Source organism: Triticum aestivum, chromosome 2B (assembly GCF_018294505.1).
Source record: "Triticum aestivum cultivar Chinese Spring chromosome 2B, IWGSC CS RefSeq v2.1, whole genome shotgun sequence".
NCBI lineage: Eukaryota > Viridiplantae > Streptophyta > Magnoliopsida > Poales > Poaceae > Triticum > Triticum aestivum.
Genome location: NC_057798.1, coordinates 6,888,691 through 6,911,064, shown reverse-complemented (window position 1 = coordinate 6,911,064; position 22,374 = coordinate 6,888,691). Strand labels below are relative to the sequence as shown.

Here is a 22,374-nt window from a genome sequence, read left to right as displayed (position 1 = left end):
TCTTATTAATTCTAAAAAGTGCCTCCGTGGATTTCCAAGACATTCCGAGAACTTTTCTTTTCTACACATAAAACAACATCATGGCAGTTCTGCTGAAAACAGCGTCAGTCTGGGTTAGTTTCATTAAAATCATGCAAGTTAGAGTCCAAAACAAGGGCAAAAGTGTTTGGAAAAGTAGATACGTTGGAGACGTATCACACTACTGCCGTCATCCATGAGGACACGGGTGAGACGGTATCCGTCGATTATTGGGTCAAGCACCAAGGCCTCTGATCCTCCGCGCCGAATACTAGTTCAGCCGTCCATGTGATCAAAAGTGATCGGATGAGACATCCAGTAGTCGGATGTGGGTACGATGGGCTCTACATCGTGCGCCTCTCTGAGCGCGCGTTCGTGCCTTCTCGTGAATGTGTGAGTCGCGTGGATCATGTTTACTGTTTTAACCTCTGGCAGGAACTTTTTCTGTCCCCCAGTGTTCGGCTGGCGAGGTTCATCCTCGTCTTCGCTTGGTGTGTCCCTCCCCTTGTGTTCGACATTTAATTTGCCGGCCTGCTTGAAGTCCCAGCATTCTCTATGCGCGTGGTTCGCAAGTTTCTCGGGGGTGACATGAATTTGGCATAGTCTGTCCAGGACTCTGTTCAGACCGGACGGTCCCTCTTTACTGCCTTTTAATGGCTTCTTTTGCTGATCAGGTCAAGAGCCCCTGAATCCGGCATTGACCGTTGTGTTGTCCGGGCTCTCTTCCTTGTTTTGGCATTTGTTTCTATTACGCCGTGGCTTCCCGTTGCCATCCCTTATTTCGGATGTGTTGGGGTCGCTGGTGCCTTTATGGGCTAGCCAGCTATCTTCACCCATGCAAAAGCGGGTCATAAGGCTTGTTAAGGCTGCCATTATCCTTGGCTTTTCTTGGCCGAGGTGCCGGGCGAGCCACTCGTCGCGGATGCTGTGTTTGAATGCTGCTAAGGCTTTGGTGTCTGGACAATCGACAATTTGATTCTTCTTAGTGAGGAATCTTTTCCAAAGCTTGCGGGCGGACTCTCCGGGTTGTTGGATTATGTGACTTAGATCGTCTGCATCTGGAGGCCGGACATAAGTCCCTTGAAAGTTGGCCCTGAAAGCGTCCTCGAGTTCCTCCCAACTCCCAATTGAATTTTCGGGGAGGCTTTTCAACCAGTGTCGAGCTGGTCCCTTCAACTTGAGGGGGAGGTATTTGATGGCATGGAGGTCATCCCCATGAGCCATGTGAATATGCAGGATAAAATGCTCGATCCAGACCCCTGGGTCTGTCGTTCCGTCGTATGCCTCTATGTTCACATGTTTAAAACCTTGTGGGAATTCATGGTCCAATACTTCTTCGGTGAAGCACAGGGGGTGAGCAGCCCCTCTGTATCTGGACGCGTTGTGGCATGCAGTCAGTTGTTGTTGTGTCCGGTGTTTATTCTGAACTAGTATTTGGCTTGTATGATCGTTTTGGTAACCATAAACCCTCGCCGGGGTGTGTCCTTTAGATCCATAGATGGACCTGGCCGCACCGGCTTTCTTATCCAGATGTTCACGTAGATCATGCGCGGCATCAGTAGCCATTCTGTTGCGGTTGTGAAGTGGTACGTCTGGTTTCCTGGTCGTATTATTTTTTGGTGGAATGGCCTCGTCGTCGAATTCTGGCAGTAGCTTGCGTTTTGGGTAGCTCTTTGTATGGCGATCGTCGCCATATCGTTCTTCAGTGTCTAGCAATTTATTCCATCTGCGATTGAACGTTTCATGTGCGGCTTTGAGCTGTTGCTTCTGCTTCTTTAGACTTCTCATTGTGGCCATAAGCTTTCTGTGGAGGTTGTCTCGTTCCACGCATCCTACCGGAATAATGAATGCGTCATCGTCTGAACTGTGTTCTTGTCCTGGGGCAGTTTGATGAGCTCGTCCCTCTGGATTATTGTGATCGGGCATCTGCTCCGAACCCGGTTCGGCGTGACCTGGCTCGGCCTGCTCCATCGCTGGGTTCATGTGGTCATTATTTCCTTCGGGTTTACTGGTATGTCGATCCTTCCTACGCTCTTGTCGCTATTTTTACTGTTGCTGGACTTTGAGCGGCGTCTGCGCTGCTGTTTTGGCTTTTGCCCGGGTGTTTTATCTTTCGGATTATCGTCGTTGTCCTTCTTGGGCGTATCCACCATGTATATATCGTGTGACAAGGTAGTAGTCCCGCGCCCCAGAGATTCCAAATCTTCTCCTGCATCATTGTCCATACCGTCGATGTATTCGGAGTCGAAGTCAAGCACGTCGGTTAAATCATCGACCGTGGCAATGAAGTGGGTGGTGGGTGGGCAGCGAATTCCTTCGTCGCCTGCTTCCCACTCAAGCCGGACATAGTTCGGTCCAGAGGCTCCTGACAAAGAGAGAGACTTTAATGAGTTCACCATGTCGCCAAAGGGCGAGTGCTGGAAGATGTCCGCAGTGGTAAACTCCATTACCGGAGCCCAACCTGGCTCAGCTGGCTCGGGGGTGTGCGGACTGGAACCAACAACCGGATACGAGCCCGGGGGCCCGGGGTTACAGGCCTCCACAGAGGTGAGGCCTGTGTTCGGCTCCACCGCCGATGAGTATGCGGCCTGCGGGGCGGCGTCCACCCCTCCGTCCTTAGGCAACGCAACCTGCTCCGGATTTAGATCCGGGGCTACTGTAGGGGTGATATCCCGAGCATTGTCCGACAGCAGGTCTAGGGCATGCTCGTCGTGACTGTTCGGTGCTCCTGGCACATGCCAGATTCCATCGAAGATCAAGTCTCCGCGGATATCGGTTGTGTAGTTCAGGTTTCCGAACCTGACCTGGTGGCCGGGGGCGTAGCTATCGATCTGCTCTAGATGGCCACGCGAACTGGCCCGCGGTGCGAAGCCGCCGAACACAAAGATCTGTCCAGGGAGAAAGGTCTCACCCTGGACCGTGTTGTTGACGATTGAAGGCGCCATCAAGCCTCGAAGCGACGACACAGAGGAACTCTCAATGAAAGCACCAATGTCGGTGTCAAAACTGGCGGATCTCGGGTAGGGGGTCCCGATCTGTGCGTCTTAGGCTGATGGTAACAGGAAGCAAGGGACACGATGTTTACCCAGGTTCGGGCCCTCTCGATGGAGGTAAAACCCTACTTCCTGCTTGATTAATATTGAAGATATGAGTAGTACAAGAGTGGATCTACCATGAGATCATAGAGGCTAAACCCTAGAAGCTAGCCTATGATGGTATGATTGTAATTGTGATCGGCCTTCTAAGGACCAACCTCTCCGGTTTATATAGACACCGAAGAGGGCTAGGGTTTACACGGAGTCGGTTACAAGGAAGGAAACATAATATCCGGATCGCCAAGCTTGTCTTCCACGCCAAGGAGAGTCCCATCCGGACACGGGTCGTAGTCTTGAGTCTTGTATCTTCACGCTCCAATAGTCCGGACGATGTATATAGTCCGGCTGTCCGGATACCCCCTAATCCAGGACTCCCTCAGTAGGATCAAGAACACACATATATTCATGAAAACATAATAGGTTCAGATCTGAAATCATGGCACTCGGGCCCTAGTGACAAGCATTAAGCATAGCAAAGTCATAGCAACATCAATCTCAGAACATAGTGGATACTAGGGATCAAACCCTAATAGAACTAACTTGATTACATGGTAAATCTCATCCAACCCATCACCGTCCAGCAAGCCTACGATGGAATTACTCACGCACGGCGGTGAGCATCATGAAATTGGTGATGGAGGATAGTTTATGATGACGACGGCGACGAATCCCCCTCTCCGGAGCCCCGAACGGACTCTAGATCAGCCCTCCCGAGAGAGATTAGGGCTTGGCGGCGGCTCCGTGTCGTAAAACGCGATGAAACTTTCTCCCTGATTTTTTTCTCCCCGAACGTGAATATATGGAGTTGGAGTTGAGGTCGGTGGAGGTCCAGGGGGCCCACGAGATAGGGGGGTGCGCCCTACAGGGGGGGCCTGTCTCGTGGACATGCCCTGGGCCTCCTGATGTATTTCTTTCGCCAGAAATTCTTATTAATTCCAAAAAGTGCCTTCGTGGATTTTCAGGACATTCCGAGAACTTTTCTTTTCTACACATAAAACAACATCATGATAGTTCTGCTGAAAACAGCGTCAGTCCGGGTTAGTTTCATTCAAATCATGCAAGTTAGAGTCCAAAACAAGGGCAAAAGTGTTCGAAAAAGTAGATACGTTGGAGATGTATCAGTCGTCTCGCCAACCATTGCTTCTACGACTATCGCTACCGCTTAGTGATAAAGTAAAGCAATTATATGGCGCTTGTATTTCATACAATAAAGCGACAACCATATGGCTCCTGCCAGTTGCCGATAACTTTTGCAAAACATGATCATCTGATGCAACAATCTTATATCACATCATGTCTTGACTATATCACATCACAACATGCCCTGCAAAAACAAGTTAGACGTCCTCTACTTTGTTTGTTGCAAGTTTTACATGGCTGTTATGGGCTCCTAGCATCAACCATACAAACCTATGGCACAAAAACCACAATGGTGATTTATCAAGTTTGTTGTTTTAACCTTCGCAAGGACCGGCCGGAGTCAAATTCAATTCAAGTAAAGTTGGAGAATCAGACACCCGCCAGCCATCTTTATGCAAAACTAGTTGCATGTCCGTCGGTGGAACCGGTCTCATGAACACGGTCATGTAAGGTTGGTCTGGGCCGCTTCATCCAACAATACTGCCGAATCAAAATAAGACATTGATGGTAAGCAGTATGATGATCACCGCCCACAACTCTTTGTGTTCTACTCGTGCATATCATCTACACATGCTCTGATGCCACTGTTGGGAAATGTAGCATGCAATTTCAGAAAAAGTCCTATGCTCACGCAAGATCTATCTAGGAGATGCATAGCAACGAGAGGGGGAGAGTGTGTCCACGTACCCTCATAGACCGAAAGCGGAAGCGTTAACTTAACGCGGTTGATGTAGTCGAACGTCTTCTCAAATCAACCGATCAAGTACCAAACGTACGACACCTCCGAGTTTCGCACACGTTCAGCTTGATAACGTCCCTCGATCTCTTGATCCAGCAGAGTGTCGATGGAGTCGATGAGTTCCGTCAGCACGACGGCGCGATGACAGTGTTTTATGATGTGATCTGTGCAGGGCTTCGCCTAAGCACTACGATGATACTATCGAAGGAGTAAACGGTGGAGGGGGGCACCGCACACGGCTAAGAGAATAACTGTTGTGCTGTGGGGTGCCTTCTGCCCCCGTATATAAAGGAGGAGGGGAGGAGGCGGCCGGCCTAGAGGGGCGTGCCATGGGGGGAGTCCTACTAGGACTCCCAGTCCTAGTAGGATTCCCCTTTCCTTTTCCGGAGTAGCAAAGGGGGGAAGGGAGAGGGAGTAGGAGAGGGAAAGGGGGCGCCACCCCCTTCCCTAGTCCAATTCGGACCCCATGGGGGGCACCCCTTGTGGGCTGTCCCCTCTCCCTCCCGTGGCCCATGTTGGCCCATTACTTCCCCGAGGGTTTCCGGTAACCTCCCGGTACTCCAAAAAATATTCGAAACTTTCCGAAACCATTCTGATGTTCAAATGTAACCTTCCAATATATCAATCTTCATCTCTCAACCATTTAGAGACTCCTCGTCATGTCTGTGATCTCATCCGGGACTTCAAAAAACCTTCGGTCACCAAAACACATAACTCATATAATACCAATCGTCATCGAACGTTAAGCGTGCGGACCCTACGGGTTCGAGAACTATGTAGACAAGACCGAGACACCACTCCGGTCAATAACCAATAGCGAAACCTGGATGCTCATATTGGTTCCCACATATTCTACGAAGATCTTTATCGGTCGAACCGCAATGTCAACATAGCTATTCCCTTCGTCATTAGTATGTTACTTGCCCGAGATCTGATCGCCGGTATCTCTATACCTAGTTCAATATCATTACTTGTAAGTCTCTTTACTCGTTCCGTAGTGCATCATCCCATAACTAACTCATTAGTCACATTGCTTGCAAGGCTTCATATGATGTGCATTACCAAGAGGGCCCAGAGATACCTCTTCGATACTCGGAGTGACAAATCCTAATCTCGATCTATGCCAACCCAACAAACACCTTCGGAGATACCTGTAGAGCATCTTTGTAATCATCCAGTTACGGTGTGACGTTTGATAGCACACAAGGCATTCCTCCGGTGTCCGGGAGTTGCATAATCTCATAGTCGGAGGAATATATATTTGACACGAAGAAAGCAGTAGCAATAAAACTGAACGATCATTACGCTAAGCTAATGGATGGATCTTGTCCATCACATCATTCCACTAATGATGTGATCACGTTATCAAATGACAACTCATGTCCATGGCTAGGAAACTTAACCATCTTTGATCAACGAGCTAGTCTAGTAGAGGCATACTAGGGACACGTTGTTTTGTCTATGTATTCACACATGTATCAAGTTTCCGGTTAATACAATTCTAGCATGAATAATAAACATTTATCACAAATAAGAAAATATAAAATAACAACTTTATTATTGCCTCTAGGGCATATTTCCTTCAAAGCTGCCATGGCAAAAATTCCAAATTGTCATGGCACAAAAATAATAATTCAAAATTGGTTTATCTTCAGCGGGAGAGGTGCATTGTAGTGGGTTCAATCTTGCGGTGACCTTGCTTTACGACAGGAGGGGGTAATAAGGCATATTTTGTATTGTTGCTACTAAGGATAAGACGATGGGGTTCGGTCATATTAGTTGATCCTATTCTGTCTACATTATGTCATTTTGCTTAATGCGTTACTTTTATTTTTTTTACTTTTATTATTATATCTATCACTACTGGATTTGATACTTGCGACTGGTAATAATGTGATGTAAGCTCCTATTTTAGATGCTATTTCTATCACTTATGTTTTATGTGTTTCTATTTCGTGTGCATATTATTCAAAAGTAGCAAAATACTGACCAATTTTTAGAAAATAGTTAATCATGGTTAAGCCGCGCTTAAGCGCCCATTGCTCTAAGTTGTGGCCTTTCAATTCACTGATGTTTAAGCGCTTAAGCGACATCCCCTGCTGACACCGGTGGTGGATTCACGAGACCACACCCTCACTGGCTCCTCCGCCACATCGAAGGCGACGCCTCCATGACAGTGAAGAGGTAAAAGAAAAAGAGAAAAACTTATTTTCTCCATGGCCATGGAGAAAGATATTAATGTGAGTTTTTTCCCTTAAAAAAATGGTGAGATTTTTTTTATTTAAGCAACAACGGTCGTTTCCGGCTCTCCCTCCGACCCCCAAACCCGGCCCGCACTCTTCAGGCGAAAAGACGGAAACGCCCCCCGCTCCACCCTGACTCGACCCCATCCATGGCTGGCGGCGGCGGCGGCGCGTCGCCGGCGCGGGACGGCGGGCGGGAGGAGTGGCTGCGCATCTACGACCGGATGGTGGCCGTCCTGCGGAAGAGCCACCGGGACGTGGAGGCGCTGCTCGCCGACCGCAAGCGCCTCGAGGCCGTCCTCAAGATCCAGCACGACTTCTGGCTCCACCGCGACGCCGTCCTCCGGGACCGCCTCGACGAGGTCCGCCCCTCCCTCCCCCCTCCCCCCTGATTCCATCCTTCTCCGACGAGGTCCGGCCGGCCGGCGGCTGACGGTCCCTAGGGTTTCGCTGGCAGACGCGGAGGGTGGAGGACTGCCTGCGGCGGGGCGACGCCGCCAAGCTCGACCTGCTCCTCGGCGACAAGGACCTCGAGGTGCGCCGCCACCGGATCTACATCGGTAAGACCACAAATCTCCCCAACCCCCTCCCCCTATCTGCCGTTCTTGTCGATTTGGTGGCAGAAATCCCGCGGCATGGGCTCTCCTGGAGGATTTAGGGTACCTCCAGGTGCCAAAGCCGGCGTCTTTTTCGGCCCAGGGGCTGTTTCCGGAGGCCTTTGCGCCGCCACGCCCGCCAAATGTTCAATCTTTGCTCGGGTTCGCTGTGCGTGCAATGCTTGGGTTGAGATTGTTGTGATGCCCCTTTGCTGCAATGGTGGAAAAAACACTTCCATCTCTCCGCTCGATGCGGCATGCCTGGTGTGAATCTTGCACGATTATCTGGCCATCGATAAGCTTGCTTAATTTACATTGTTCAAACTTCAATGATACCGTGATGGATCTTAAATCGTTGTTTTGTGTATATACCAATGCTGATGTGCTGGTTTAGTTATTTTCTGCGTGTTGCCCTACGGACATTTTATGAAAGTATTGTTTGGGCTAAAAAAGTTGTTAGTTCCTGCATCGTTGGGCACCAAAGCGGTAGTCCAACAATGATGTTTTGTCATATCCGCATCTTATCGCTCCATTCACATTCATCAAGAACTGGGGTTTCTGTCGATTGGTACCCAGTTGAAGTGACAGCTAGCGCTTTGCCTTTTCCGTTTGGAATAACCTTTTCTAAGGATTTATTATGTTGCTACTGGTTGCTGATATCACTGTGTCTGGTATCTTGCTAAGAATTAATGTTGCTGATATCATTGTGTTTTGTGTTTGATGTAGAACACCAAGATGGTGACTTGGAGGATTTCAAAAGAGATGCAGCTGCTTTGGCTCAAGAAAACAATGAATTGAAGGTACTTACCGAAACATAAGTTGCTTTACTCACAAGCATGTACTAGTAAACTTGTCCATCTTGTTAATTGGTGTTCCGTGTCTGCTCCTTTCGTCTTTCTTAACTTCAGATAAAACTGAAGGAAGCTGAAAGTTGTGCCGAGCTCAGCGAGCCAACTACAGACCCCGAGCACAGTGGAAGAGATTTGAGAGCAGAGATAAGGAAGCTAAAGAAAGCCTATAAGGCCCTGAGCTCGCAGAAGGAGAGCGAGGTTTCCGCGTTACTCGCAGAAAAGGATTTCGTGTGGAACCAGTACAAGACAATGGAGAAGGACTACGAGACGCTCCTTAAGAAGAAGAAGATGGAGGCAGCACAGGCTACTGAAGCAGCCGAGAAGCTTCAGCAGAAGGTGGAGGAGCTGCAACTGCAAGTGTCAGCCCAAAAGAAGGATGACGATGTTGGCAGATTGCAAGCGGAAGCTAATGATGCCAAAAAGAAGGTGCTGGCTCTTGAGGATAAGCTACAAAAAATGCACTCCCTGGTCAGTGAGAAAGACGATGAGATCCAAAAACTCAAGAGTGGGCACCTTCAGGCTAGTCAAAAGCGGAAGAAGGATATCAGCGGGACACATAGAAGATCTAGGTCTGAAGGTCCATCTGTACGGGGGAAGTCTAAAAGTAATCCTCGGAGGCAAATGGCAGAAGAAGATCAACCCGAGACCAGTCAGAAGCGTCAGTGTGCCTCTTCGTTATCAAGTGTAAGTATTCCATTCCCAAGTATATCATTCATGTACTGAGCTAGTGACATGCTCCACTGATAAACTAGACGCTAAGTTCCTTTTAAAGAAAAAAATAACTTTTCCAGTGACCGTGTAACAACATGTGGTTGTAATGTCTAATTCTTGGTAGGCTGCACGAGTTGCATTTTGCTGTACATATGGACAAAGAGTAATATTGATGTAAATTAAGTGAGTATTATTTTAGTTGCAAGTGCTCATAAAGGACCATCACACATATACATTCTTAGAGACAAGTCAGAACCAGGCAAAATATGTCTCTGACCTACCAGTTTATCACTTTCGACCTAATGGGCAACCTTGTACTGCTATATGGATAAACAAACCTAACCTGCAGAGAGGAAATATTATGCATCTCATTGCATTTTAACCTAACCAGTTACAATGTCTTAATTCTTTGTATGTTGCATGAGTTGCGATCAGCTTTTCTTCATAAATAGTAAAATCTGTAATTTGCGTCAGTAGCAATTTCTCACGAATAATCATATTGTCCAATTCTTGGCAAGCCGCATCAGCTGCGTCTTGCTGTAAATATGGACAAAGAGTTAGCTTGATGGATTTTAGGTGAGCATCATGTTCCTTGCTAGGTGCTCATGAAGGACCATCACAGATGAATTCAAGGAGAATAAGAAGGACGTGGCCATATATGTTCCTTGCTTTAACCATATCACTTTCAACCTTACTTATAGCACTGTACTATGGTTTGTTCATCTATATGCAGAAGCAAGACCTACCCTGCAGAGTAGAATAACATACCACTCTTTGACACTAACCATGTGCTCATCTATGTCCTAATTCTTGGTAGGCCGCATGAGTTGCGTCCTGCTGTAAATATGGACAAATAATAAGGTTGATGGAATTTAGGTGAGCATCATGTGAGTCGTAGATGCTCATAAAGGACCATCGCATATACACTTGGGAGACAGATTAATGGTAGGACACAACACTGTAAACCTTTTTGCTCATCTATGTCCTAATTCTTGGCAGGCTGCATAAGTTGCATCCTGCTGTAAATATGGACAGATAATAATGTTGATGGAATTTAGATGAGCATCATGTGAGTCGTAGATGCTCATAAAGGACCACCACAAATACACTTGTGGAGACTAGTAGTAGGACACGGCTCATCTATGTCCTAATTCTTGGTAGGCCGCATAAGTTGCATCCTGCTGTAAAATATGGACAAATAATAATGTTGATGGAATTTAGGTGAGTATCATGTGAGTTGTAGATGCTCATAAAGGACCACCACATAACTGTAACCCTTTTTAGTCGTCAATGTCCTAATTCTTGGTAGGTCGCGTAAGATGCGTCCTGCTGTAAATATGGACAAATAGTAATTTTGATGGAATTTAGATGAGCATCATGTGAGTCGCAGGTGCTCATAAAGGACCATCATAGATACACTTGTGATACCAGTAGTAGGACGGCAACATATGCTGTTTTCGTTATCAGTATTTCATCTGAACTATTTCTACACCTGAGGTGGCTAGTTTTTTTGTCTGCGCTCATAGTCCAAAATTACACGACAATGAGGGGACATATCATCTTTGCCTGTGTCGCTTTGAATTTTCTGCCTCACATAGTATATGATGTCCTAATTCTTGGTGGGCTGCATGAGTTGCATCTTGCTGTAAATATGGACGAACAGTGAACTGATGGAAACTAGGTGAGAGTGTTCTTTAAGTCTTGAACGCTCACAACGGGACTGTCACATAGTTTCCTCGAGACTATTGAATGAATATGGATGTTGCATGTTGAGGTTAATTGAACCTAATGTGCTTGGTTTTGAGTGCTATAGGAAGTTGTGTTTTTTGTTCTTATGAACCTTAACCAACACTATCAATAGTGGCTTCAAGATATTTTGCTGTAGTTTGGTGCAATGTTTATCATTGTGTTGAAAGTTTGCCCTGTTAGTTATTAAATGTTTTCTGAGCTCGTATTGTGGCACATGGCATAGAAAACATACTAGTTGCTTCAAGACCTTCCTTGATTTTTTTTCTTGGTTTTATTGTACCAACAAGGTACAATAAAACCAAGAAAAAAAATCAAGGAAGGTCTTGTGACCATGAGGTCATGGGTTCAAGTCCTGGAAACAGCCTCTTACAGAAATGTAGGGAAAGGCTGCGTACTATAGACCCAAAATGGTCGGACCCTTCCCTGGACCCTGCGCAAGCGGGAGCTACATGCACCAGGTTGCCCTTTTTTTTTATTGTACCTTTGTTCTCCTGTGGTGCAACCGAGCTGCTAAAAGTATTATCTATGGATGCACCGAGTTTCTTTTAGTTTTTTACTATGTGGAGGATAACGTGTGCTGACAGAACACCATTGCTGCCATGCAGGGACTGGCGCTCCGGCGCTGCTCCTCGAGGATGACGCACCTGAAACCCGCGTCGTCGTCGTCGTCGCCTGCGCCCCAGCAGGTACTCTTCCACTCCAGTTTCAAGGTCCCAAAGCTGAAAGCCCCCGCCCCTCCTCCCCCTCCTCCCTCGTAGTAGTCTGATCTAACGGTCTCCTGACATGTGCAGCTGCTGTTAGACCTCCATGATGGCTGTGTTTAGGTGTGTGGAGTTAGCGATCAGGTTTAATCTTTATCGTGCGCCGCGCGCTCCCACTGGAGAGGCGGTGATCGTGTTTTGTAACCTACATCCTCGCCCTTATTTTGAAGGCCCTTTTGTAACATATTCGCGGGCGCTGCGCGGATGGAGAGCTCGCTGACCGGTGTATGTATGTATGTGTGTGTGTGTGTGTGTTAACCATGTGGTGGTGCCCTCGGGCCGGAATTCGCGAGGTGTTTGAGATGTGACCCGAACTCCCCTGAGTTATGAGTGTGTGTTTCTGCGGTTGGTGTATAAAATGTGAAGTGGAAGTGTGAGAGGGCATAAATGTTCATACTGTTGATGATTACAGGGGCAGAACCTTGTGTTTCTCTTTGGGAAAGCTGGTACTAGAAATTTGAATTTGCCCTTTGGCGAATTTGTTTAGGGTTTTCGATGGCCAAGTTGCGGTATCGACATAAATGTGGGGAAATTTACTTTGGATGCCTGTGTCCTCCTGTAACCCATTTGAGAGGAATGTCATACACACTTCATGCTTTATACACAGCATTTCTGTTTGGGAAAATTGGCACTTGTTGTTGTGCTTAGGCGAATTTGTGTAAGTTTTTTTTTCCATGGTGAAGTTGCGTTATCCGCATAAATAGCATAAATATGGGCAAATTTATTTCCAATGCCTGTGCTCTGTTGTGAAACATTTAAGCAATATAATACACCCTCCATATCTTAGTTAAATATTAATTGAAAAAGAGAAAGAATGACACCCCTTTAAAAAGGATCTCGTCACAAATCGAATATCAGATTTTTGTGGAACATTTTTTTATGGCAAATTATGTTATCGGGTAGGATGGCATGTTGTGTTTAGCAAGCATGGCACATCCTACCATGTTTCAATTTTTTACCATGTTTGCTAAAGAAAATTGGTATCATATAATTTGCCATAAAAAATGTCATCGATAAAGGGGCAGGGACCGCCGTCGCTGCCGTTGCCGCCGTGGCCGCGATCGCCGCGGTCGTTGGAGATGGTGAGGGCGGCGTCGCCGGCCTCAGCGGCGCGAAGGTTGATGTTGTACTCCACGAGATCCACGCGAGAGCGCTCGACGCCGAACGGGGGGAGAGGCACCGTGTCCCCCAAGATGGTGCGAATGGTGTCGAAGCGGGCGTCGAGGCCATGAAGAAACTGCATGGTAAGATCTGGATCGGAGACGGGGTTACCAGTGTCGGCGAGGCCGTCGGCAAGGGACTTGAGGCGGCGAGCATAGTTGGAGACAGAGAGGTCGCCCTGCTTCAAGTTCCTGTACTGGCGCGTGAGGTGGAGGTACTGGGCGCCCTGGTTGGCTAGGAAGTAGTCCCGGATGTGCTGCCAGGCGGTGTAGGCGTCGACAGCGCCGCCCATGATCAGCTCGAGGATGGAATCCGGGAGGGTGAAGAGGATCCAGAGGACCAGCCGTTGATCCACGGCAAGCCAGGCGGCGTCGGGGTGAGGAGGAGGACGGCGCTCGATGTGATCCTGGACGCGGTACTGTGTGAGGACACAGGTGAAGAAGGTGCGCCACTTGATGTAGTTGTTCTCAGCGGGGTCAAGCTTGAACTTGATATGGTTGGAGATGTGGTCGTTGTGAAAGTTGTGGAGGAGAAGATCAGGAGGAGAAGGCATGGGAAAGATGGTTGTGGTGGCGAGAGCAGAGGTTGCAGCGGGCATGGTGGTCGAGGAGAAGGGAGGAGAGGTCCCCGGAGTGGAGGACGGAGAGGAGAAGACGGGAGCGGCCGGAGAGGCGGGGGGCTCGCTGAAGATGTCCTCGAAAGCCATGGCGACTGATACCAAGAAAGAAGATGAATATGCACTGCACACTGTATTACTCATCGAGAGAGTTACATATAGCCGGGGCCTTCCACAAGATTAGGCACGCAGGCCCGTGAACTAGTCGTGGAGGTTGAGATCCTAGAAAGTAGGAATTAGGTACAAGAGTTACAACGTTACAAATACAAGGTACAATACATGACACTTATTTCTGGATTTATTTCAGAATTTTCGGCGATGCGCATTTAGTGGGAGGAGACGTTCCCGTCGACGACGAGGCGCCTACGGTGACTTTGTAAATCTCAAGATGATATGGCAGCTCAGTCTTTCGGAGGTGCTCATAGGGGTAGGGCGTACGTGTGTGCGTTCATAGGGATGAGTGTATGCGCGTGTATATGAGCGCTTGTGTCTGTACTGATGTAAAAAAAAAAATGAACCGAAACATAAAATACGGTGCTTAATATAAATATAAAGCTAGTTAGCGATTGTAAAACATCTACTACTTTTTACATCGAGGCAGAGTTTGAGCCTCAGCAATATCTTTCTACGAAGCTATGTTAGGAGTAAACCGCTGTGCGCCAAAACAACTTTCTTTTTTATGAAAAAAAAAGAATTCCAAGACGGAAGAAACTCTTCTTCTTGGAGCACAAGAAGGATCCCCGGTCACTGCCACGCGGGCCCCACCGGCAGCAGCAGGTCTCCGCCCTCCTCCTCCCTAGGCCCCGCGGGCCGGCGGTATAAGCCCGGCCCGGCCCGGCCCACCCGGATCCCATCTCCCTTTATCACCCCAGCCCTCCCCTCTGGTCTTCTTCTCACCCACGAAACAGAGAGAGACTCCGCCGTCGCAGCGCCAGCCAAACCCTCGTCGTCGTCTCCGATCCCGCCGTCGCAGCCATGCCGTTCACCCCGGGACCCTACTCCGGCAAGAGCACCCTCGCCCTCGTAAGCCCTCGAAATCGCCCCCTCCCCCCGATTCCTCCGCTGCATCGCGGATCAGATCTGGATGACCGACCGTGGGGGTGTTGCTTTGCAGGTGGCCAGGGTCTCCGCCGTCGGCGTCGGCCTCGTCTACGCCTCCGTCAAGCTCGGCATCCTCAAGGTACCGCGCGATCCCCCAACCCCCCTTTCCTTCCTCTATGATACCGCCGCGCGATCGATGCGATGTGATTTTGGTGCCTTAGCGTTGGCCCGGTGGTTGGTTGCTAGGGTTAGGAAGGTTCGGTCCTAGGGCTGGAGCGATTGGATTGGATGGGGCTGTGCTCTGTGTGCCGCCGCGAATCTGAGATTATTTTGGCCCAACTGCTTGTCTCTTCGCATGATAACTACTGTTCATTGGCCTGTCTGTTACGTACTATATTGGCATGATGATTGGATGGTTTGTTTCTTGATGATGACGATAGGGTTATGTAGCATGATGATGCACTAGTTCTTTCACACTTGTTACCATATCCTGTTCGTTTCTGTAATAATATGTAGCATCATCATGGGGTAGTTCTGGAGACTTATTGTTAGCTGCATCTTCTCTCTCAAGTCTCTCAGAGAAGGAAATAAGTTCATCTTCCTCTGCTTCTGGTTGCGCCTGCTTGCTGTCATGTGAATTGTTCTATTTTTATCGGACAGTTCAGTCTGAGGCCTAGTTGAACACTGCACTGCTTAATTTATAGGTCGTATAACTCATGGCACATGTGTTGTATTGAAGTAAAAGTTCAGTTGCCTGATATAGATCTTGCTCAGGCAAGCATGTACCATAAGTTGCCTGATTGGTTCCATAAGTCGCAGGGGCATCCATCAATGATCTGTATGGATTTAGGGACTGACTTTGTTTCTATCCTCTGCTTGGTTTCTTTTGGAGATTGATTGATTGGACACACTTGATATAGAACAATTTATTTGTATAGACGAAACCATACTTGTCAAATATCTGAGTATTACTGCTGAATCATAATATCTTGTTGTCTGCTTCAGCCGTCATTAGGAAACACTTAGCTTCATCGAAATTACTTCACGTACGACAGTCTAGGATCCGATTTTTATACGGCCATTTATCCAACGATGCTGCTGCTGCTCCACTCAGCATGCGTACGTGATGGACGGCTCTGTTCGATTGTCGTACGAGTAGTGTTGTATGTGTAGCAATGTCCTATCTTCACAGCAGACTTGTTAGAGATAATAATAATGTTCATCTTGTTTTCTCGCCCCCTATCTTATTTAGATTTCGCAGATCCATTGAACTGTTTGGTGTAAGTTGGTTATCTAAGTGTCTATAAATCGATGACGTTTGCAATTCTTTCCCCTTGTTACCATCAAAGCATCTTCTTACAGTTGCATGCTTTTTTTTTTCTCGCTGTCCAGATGACCAAGCCCAAGGAGGAAGCAGCTGCTGCTCATCACTGAGGACAAGTAGCTCCAGCGAGTTGACGCCGTAGATTCGCAATGTACCTTCTATACCTGCATTCGGTTCTGTGATTTGTGTCTGAAACCCAAAAAAACCCAGACCCATGTGGGAGCTGAACCTTTAGCTTTTTTGCTTGTGGAAAATAATATCCTCGGCTGAATCGACTTGAAATCAGGAAGAGTGAAACTTAAAATTCTTTGGTGTGGTTCTGCGATCCAGACCAAGTTTTTGCTGTGTCATCTAGTTTTTGCCGTGCAACCTGATTGGCTGGTCTAGCGAGCATCTTGGCGATTGAATTTATGTGTATTCTTTTTTGTCAATATGTTGCAAGTTTCATATAGACGTATGTAGTTCAACCAAATGCTCTTAATGATCCGGCTCATGATTTAATTGCCAACCGTCTCCGTTTGGGGCTTTGTTATACCTCAGACTCAATTCCGCATGCGATGTCATACCAACCACATCGTCCCCGGCTTCTGAGCCGAAATCGAAGGATTGCAAAGTCCTATCTATTGCGTGAGGAATAGTAGAACATATAAGTTAAAAAGTGAAATAGATCCATAAATGTGGAAAAAGTGTGTGGATTTTAAGAAAGTTTACAAAAAAAAATCCCGGATTTGAAGAAAGTTTGTGGATTTTAAGAAAAGAACAGAAATTTGAAAAAAGTTTGTGGATCTCAATGTATTCATGTGTTTGAAAAAGTTCACGTGCTTTGAGAAAAAGGTTCACGCACTTGAAAAAAACTTCATGAATTTTTTAAAAAGTTTTTGGACTTAATAGGTTCAGACCAGCACCAAAACCAAGCAATTTATATTTTACATACAGATTTAAACAGGCAGAGTGTTCATAGAGTTGAAGCACCCAGCCCAGCCTAGGATTTCAAAACGAGGCAGCGGCGTGGGAGGGGGGAGCAAGCCGACGCCGTCGTCGGAAGAGAGCATGGACTGTAGGTTCGGTCGGGGAAAAAAAATTCAAAGGACTAATTTGCAAAAAAAGTTACAACAACCTTTGACGGACTAATTTGCGGTATATGTCACGTAAATTGCTCTCAAAATTACAAAACATTACCCACCGATGCAGTGACAAAAACGTTTCCGCAGGGGAAGCCTCCGTCCGGGACGGCCCATGCAGTAGGGACTTTCCTATACTGCGCTTTGCATGCTGGGAGAAGACGCAGCGTGTCCGTTTGGGCCGGACCATGTGCGGGAGGCCTGTTTTTTTTTTCGGTTTTCGTTTTTCCTCTTTTAAATAGTTTGGTACTTCAAAAAAGATTCGATAATTTTAAAAATGAGAAAATAAATCATATTTTTTGTGGATTAAAAAATGTTCGTTATTTTTAAAAATATATTTACATTAAAAAATGTTCACAATTTTGAAAAAACATGTTAGAGAAATAAGTCCATGTTTTTTTCTAAAAATTCGTGTGTTAAAAAATGTTAATGAAATTAAACAAAATATTCGCCAAAATGTTATCGGTGATGCAGCAAAATATTGTCATGGCCATTGAAAATTATGCCTTTTTTTTCTCCCGTTGCAACGCACGGGCCCTTTTGCTACTAGTAGACAAAAGCAGTAACATAAGCATTTTTTTTTCTTCTAAACAAGCATAAGCAGTATTAACTAGTAAGATTATTGTGATGTCAAAAAAAGAACTAGTAAGATTATTGTTGTAGCCAACTGTTGCTAGAGAGGCCATTCAAATTTGCAGCGTTACCTCGAAGTAGATTCTCTTCTTCTAAATTTCTAATATACTAATCAAATCCATTTGCATTTGCAAGAAAAGCTCTGGGCAGTATGATTTTTCAAGGAGAATTGATGTATTTAGCATTGTTGGCAACTGCATCAGTTTATCACCAGGGATAAATAGAGGAAGCTGCTACCATCATGCTCATGCAACCGTGTGTGTTTCTTTACCCTGCTGTCCAATTTCTAAAAATGTACTCCAACTGAAACACCACAAATCAAAAGTCTGACTTTTCTTTTGGGTCGACGACTCTCGAGACAAGAGTGATTCAAAACAGCAATCTGTGGCTGCTATGCTACTCTACGCTTTGAAAGAAACTAATGCATACAGGCAACCCAACAAAGCTTGAAGCCGACGGAGCAACTCGCCTGGACACGGCCATATTGGCAGCGACAAGGTTTCCTATTGCTACCCACTGCCAAATCATTCCTTGAATGGAGTCACCAAGCTCTCTATTGAGAGTATTTGGATTCAAGGAAGGATGCCGTCTAACTTACAGCGATCGCAATCAACTCTTCCAACAGCTCCTCCAAATTGCGCAATGACTACAGACAAATGTGCACAACGGTAATAAGTGAGCATATCATCGCACATCATGGTTGGCAATGTCTCAACAGTGATGGAGAGATTACCCATTGAGAGTATTTGAATTCAAGCTCATTTGAATTCAATTCAAACGGGTTTGAACCAGGGCCAGGTGTAGAGAGTGTCCAAAATACATGAAAATTTTGGTCGAGCACGAGCATAGGAAAATTTTGGCGTTGCCCATCTCATCCTACGCCAGGCCGGCTCTAAGCAAGATACACGAGGAGGAAACCAAATTAGGGTAGGGTATAATAAGCAGGCTCTCCTGGATAATTCATAATATGAACATCCTTAATCGTGTTGTCCATATCTTGCTTAACTTCTTGTTTGCAGTTGATCTTTGCGCCAATGGCGCAACTGGTCATCTAGTTACTACAGTTAATGCGACACCCATAGCAAAACTGAAAATATAGTGTAAAATATATAATCGCCGTAAAAAATATTTTATTTTACGTAAAATTACAAATGTAAAAATATAGTGTAAAATATACATAAAATGCAATTTTTCTCGTCTTGTGACCTATATTTTCTTTTCTTATGTCAAATCTTACATAGTGAATTAATATGAATGTAACTATTTGTATTCCAAATGTAATTTATTTGTGAAACAGTTGTAAGATTATTTCGGGCGAAGAATAACTTGTTGTGCACCCTAGGTGATGAATAGTATTATGAATGTTATATATGTTGGAAAATTAGGCAAAATCATGATTAATTCCAGTAAATAATTCATGACTAGAACAGATAGTAGCATGCAACAATCTAGCAAACTAGAAGAACAACAAAACATGTGTAGTCTTCCCTTTCTCTCCTCAACACACCACTTATTAGAGTGATGGAGAGAACCAAAAATGCTGTTTGGAGGCCGAGCTCCATGTAGCTCTTTAGCTGGCTCGTCAGTCTTCATAGGGACCAGGCGCACTTCTGTATTACCCTCACGTATTTCACCTGCCACACTTTTACTGGACACTGTATTTTCCATTTACGCACAGTGCTGTCCCATGTTAATAACTCTTCCCTACCAGGCTGTGCACACGTCCCATCGTCTCTCCCATCAGGTTCAAATGTGGACTGTATTCTGTTTTCTGTATAGCCAGTTCTACTTTTATTGTTTGGGCAGATCTGTTGAGATGTCACATCATCATAACCCCTGTTCAAGAATTCATCCGATTAACCAGTTAACTTGCCGATTAATCTCTACTCATAGGGTCACCGAGTAGCCTATAAACCGATAAATCGTCCGATTAATTGATTAAATGACCGATTAACTTGCCGATTAGCCGATTAATCCCCTACTCACCAGCTAACCGAGCAGCTACCAGTTAACGATTTCCTCAACAATGATCATAACGTAACACACACACATCTAATAAGTAATAACAGAAAACATAACATAACAAATATAGGATTTTCCTGAAAATAGAACACCACACCACCATCTTAATTTTACAGGAATATCAAATAAATTCAGGCTCTGGAGACAAAGTTATACCAAACCTTGTTCAACGCTACAGAATCTAGAGTCTCAAACAACAAGCAACGGCAAGATAAATCCAATGTTGAAAGCAAAAAGACAGAGAGACACACAATCTCACGGTGCAAGCCAACTTTTTTGTGGAATGCTGCAAACAGTGACGAGACTTTCTAGGAGCCTTTGGCGCATCATCCCTCTGCAGACATATTGTACTCTTCGTTCTTGGATGGCTGTTCATATGGGGGTGCTTTGTCACAGCTGGTCGCTTCCTCGATGGTGCTGCTCGAACAAGACTGGGGTTCCTATGAAAATGAAAGGCAGGAGCTCTTATATAAGAAAAACATCATTTTCTTTGGGTATCTCGAATGCCAGGTCTAGGGTGTCCTTTTAGCTGTTGACTGACCTTAGACGGACGAAAGAAAGAGGTAAAGATGCTTACGAGTTGAGCCCTGTGAACTGTGTGTCCAGAGTCTGCTGAAGCAAACTGTTGCTTGTGAGTTTGTGATGCATATATCTCAATTGGCAGATTTGCCTTCAGTACAATGCTACCCTGCACAAAGGCGTTCACAACAAATCATTTGCTAACTAGCATAGAGTTAATCTGTGCTATATCACATATAGGTGGTAAATATTCAGCTCACGAGTTTCATCCTCTTCTCCTGATAACTTTCTTCTGAATCCCGATCAAACTACATCTTCTTGTACTGCCTAACGAATAAGTGCATAGCCCTCTTCAATTGAATTGACCCTCGTACCAATAGCTGGATTAATAACAGTACCCATATTTTTATCAACATACTCCCTTCGTCCTTTGAAGAGTGTACTTCCAACTTTGTTGGAAAGTCAAACATTTTTATGTTTGACCGTAATTATACAATAATGCATCAATATTTATATCATCAAATTAGTAGCATTAGATTCATGATCAAAGTCTCAAGGGCAGGCACTCTGCTGGGATTGCGCTCCCTCTAATCCGCCGCCTTACCAATTCTGATCCTGCGAAAGATAATTACATCTACTGATTCAGCCTCAAGTCGGTCTCACACTAAACATCAGGTTTTAACATGTACACTTTTTTTTATCCTCCATGACGACGACACACAGATTCGAATCAATAGACACGCGACTATATACTCCCCGAATTTGAGGTCATAACATAGCAAATTAACACATTCAACTGACCCCACAGGCGCCATTGTTGATTTTTTATAATGTAATTACCTTCGTGATCAGGAGGAGCACTGGGATTTGGAAACGACCACACCCTCTTCATCTCCATCTTCCTTGGCCATCCCACCGCCCATATTTTCAGTGCCGATTTCAGTTGAATTGGCTACCACCTCCATTGTATGAGGCATACAATTTCTCGGTGACAATTGTTCCATCCGCCTGCTCGTCTCCTTCATCTTGCACAACACCCATCTGCCGCCGCCTGACTCAGAAGAAATTCAACCAACTTGGACCTCAAGAGATCTACTATTTGTCTCAACGGCAACCGACGTTTCGTCAGCAGTTCTATCTCTTCACACAAATCCGGCGTCCAAACGCTGCCCCAAACCAATGCAACAGCCAATTACTAGATCTGTTCTCGGGCGAGGAAAAAGGGGGCAAAACGCAAAGCCAAAACATTGCCTCATCTAACGCAAGCACAAATCGTAAGTGTAAGAAACATACAAGACTTCAGATCCGGTAGAACATTACCCTGAATCGCACTCCTCGAAGAACTCCAACCCGTCCATGGCGAAAGAGCTTTTTTTTTGTTGTTGTTGTTGAGATGGACACGCTGCGTGCCGTCTACCAGCAAATAATACTCACCCGTCCACATGGGCCAAATTCAAAGCCACCCATGACGAACATCATGTTCACCACCGTAGGCCCGTGTATAAATCGCGAACACCAAACAGTGGCACCGGTGTATTTCTCCAAATTTGTCAGCGTACACAACTGGAAAAGTCAGGACGCGCGAATCCCAATGTAACAACGACCGAGCGAGATTACGGCCTGCATGTAGCTCGGCCTTCAAAACGCCTCACTCGGAGAGAACCCACTATATAAAAAGATTCAACCCTTCTTCAACTTCCGAGGTGAGACTAAACTTTAGCACCACCACTTGCCATTTTACAGATGGGCCACTATTTAAGATTTTAGAAATTGCTATATATATATATATATATACTAGTTGAATTTTAATATGTGTGCGCGCCTTTTTTCATTGCAATGGATGAAGTATTAGAGCAACGCTATGCGTACGATAAAATCCTTGTGATTTAGTACGACACCATTTCCACCAGCCATCATACCAAAAAGCACAACACTTGATTTGTCAAGCCCGTTCACAGCGCATCACATGATTGGACATCGTACAATGATTGTACAGACAAAGTGTCATATGCAGAGTAGTTCCGTTCTCCAGTT

At 45.8% G+C, this 22,374-nt stretch overlaps 2 protein-coding genes and 7 non-coding genes across 11 annotated transcripts; all 9 read left to right on the top strand.

Moving 5' to 3' along the window:
• The first annotated feature begins 7,298 nt into the window (after positions 1–7,298).
• Positions 7,299–12,550, top strand: LOC123043068 (adventurous-gliding motility protein Z). 3 transcript variants are annotated; one of them, XM_044465411.1, is made up of 6 exons: positions 7,299–7,597; positions 7,693–7,795; positions 8,558–8,631; positions 8,740–9,366; positions 11,748–11,828; positions 11,934–12,550. In XM_044465411.1, the coding sequence occupies exons 1-6, from the start codon at positions 7,385–7,387 to the stop codon at positions 11,964–11,966; spliced, it is 1,131 nt and encodes a 376-aa protein (XP_044321346.1). In that variant the 5' UTR covers positions 7,299–7,384; the 3' UTR covers positions 11,967–12,550. The 3 variants fall into 3 exon arrangements, with proteins under 3 accessions (XP_044321346.1, XP_044321345.1, XP_044321344.1); XM_044465410.1 differs by having other exon boundaries at positions 11,748–11,852; XM_044465409.1 differs by having other exon boundaries at positions 11,748–12,550.
• Positions 9,519–9,625, top strand: LOC123047888 (small nucleolar RNA snoR103). Its single transcript, XR_006423201.1, has one exon. It is a non-coding gene; the product is annotated as a small nucleolar RNA snoR103 (small nucleolar RNA).
• Positions 9,912–10,019, top strand: LOC123047889 (small nucleolar RNA snoR103). Its single transcript, XR_006423202.1, has one exon. It is a non-coding gene; the product is annotated as a small nucleolar RNA snoR103 (small nucleolar RNA).
• Positions 10,212–10,318, top strand: LOC123047881 (small nucleolar RNA snoR103). The gene has a single exon (XR_006423193.1). It is a non-coding gene; the product is annotated as a small nucleolar RNA snoR103 (small nucleolar RNA).
• On the top strand, positions 10,394–10,500 carry LOC123047882 (small nucleolar RNA snoR103). Its single transcript, XR_006423194.1, has one exon. It is a non-coding gene; the product is annotated as a small nucleolar RNA snoR103 (small nucleolar RNA).
• LOC123047885 (small nucleolar RNA snoR103) lies at positions 10,556–10,663 on the top strand. Its single transcript, XR_006423198.1, has one exon. It is a non-coding gene; the product is annotated as a small nucleolar RNA snoR103 (small nucleolar RNA).
• Positions 10,704–10,810, top strand: LOC123047883 (small nucleolar RNA snoR103). Its single transcript, XR_006423195.1, has one exon. It is a non-coding gene; the product is annotated as a small nucleolar RNA snoR103 (small nucleolar RNA).
• On the top strand, positions 11,018–11,126 carry LOC123047890 (small nucleolar RNA snoR103). The gene has a single exon (XR_006423204.1). It is a non-coding gene; the product is annotated as a small nucleolar RNA snoR103 (small nucleolar RNA).
• A 1,976-nt stretch (positions 12,551–14,526) lies between the features above and the next one.
• On the top strand, positions 14,527–16,352 carry LOC123043067 (uncharacterized). Its single transcript, XM_044465408.1, has 3 exons — positions 14,527–14,703; positions 14,795–14,860; positions 16,114–16,352. Exons 1-3 carry the CDS (start codon positions 14,656–14,658, stop codon positions 16,153–16,155), a joined length of 156 nt encoding a protein of 51 aa, XP_044321343.1. The 5' UTR covers positions 14,527–14,655; the 3' UTR covers positions 16,156–16,352.
• Positions 16,353–22,374: the final 6,022 nt, after the last annotated feature.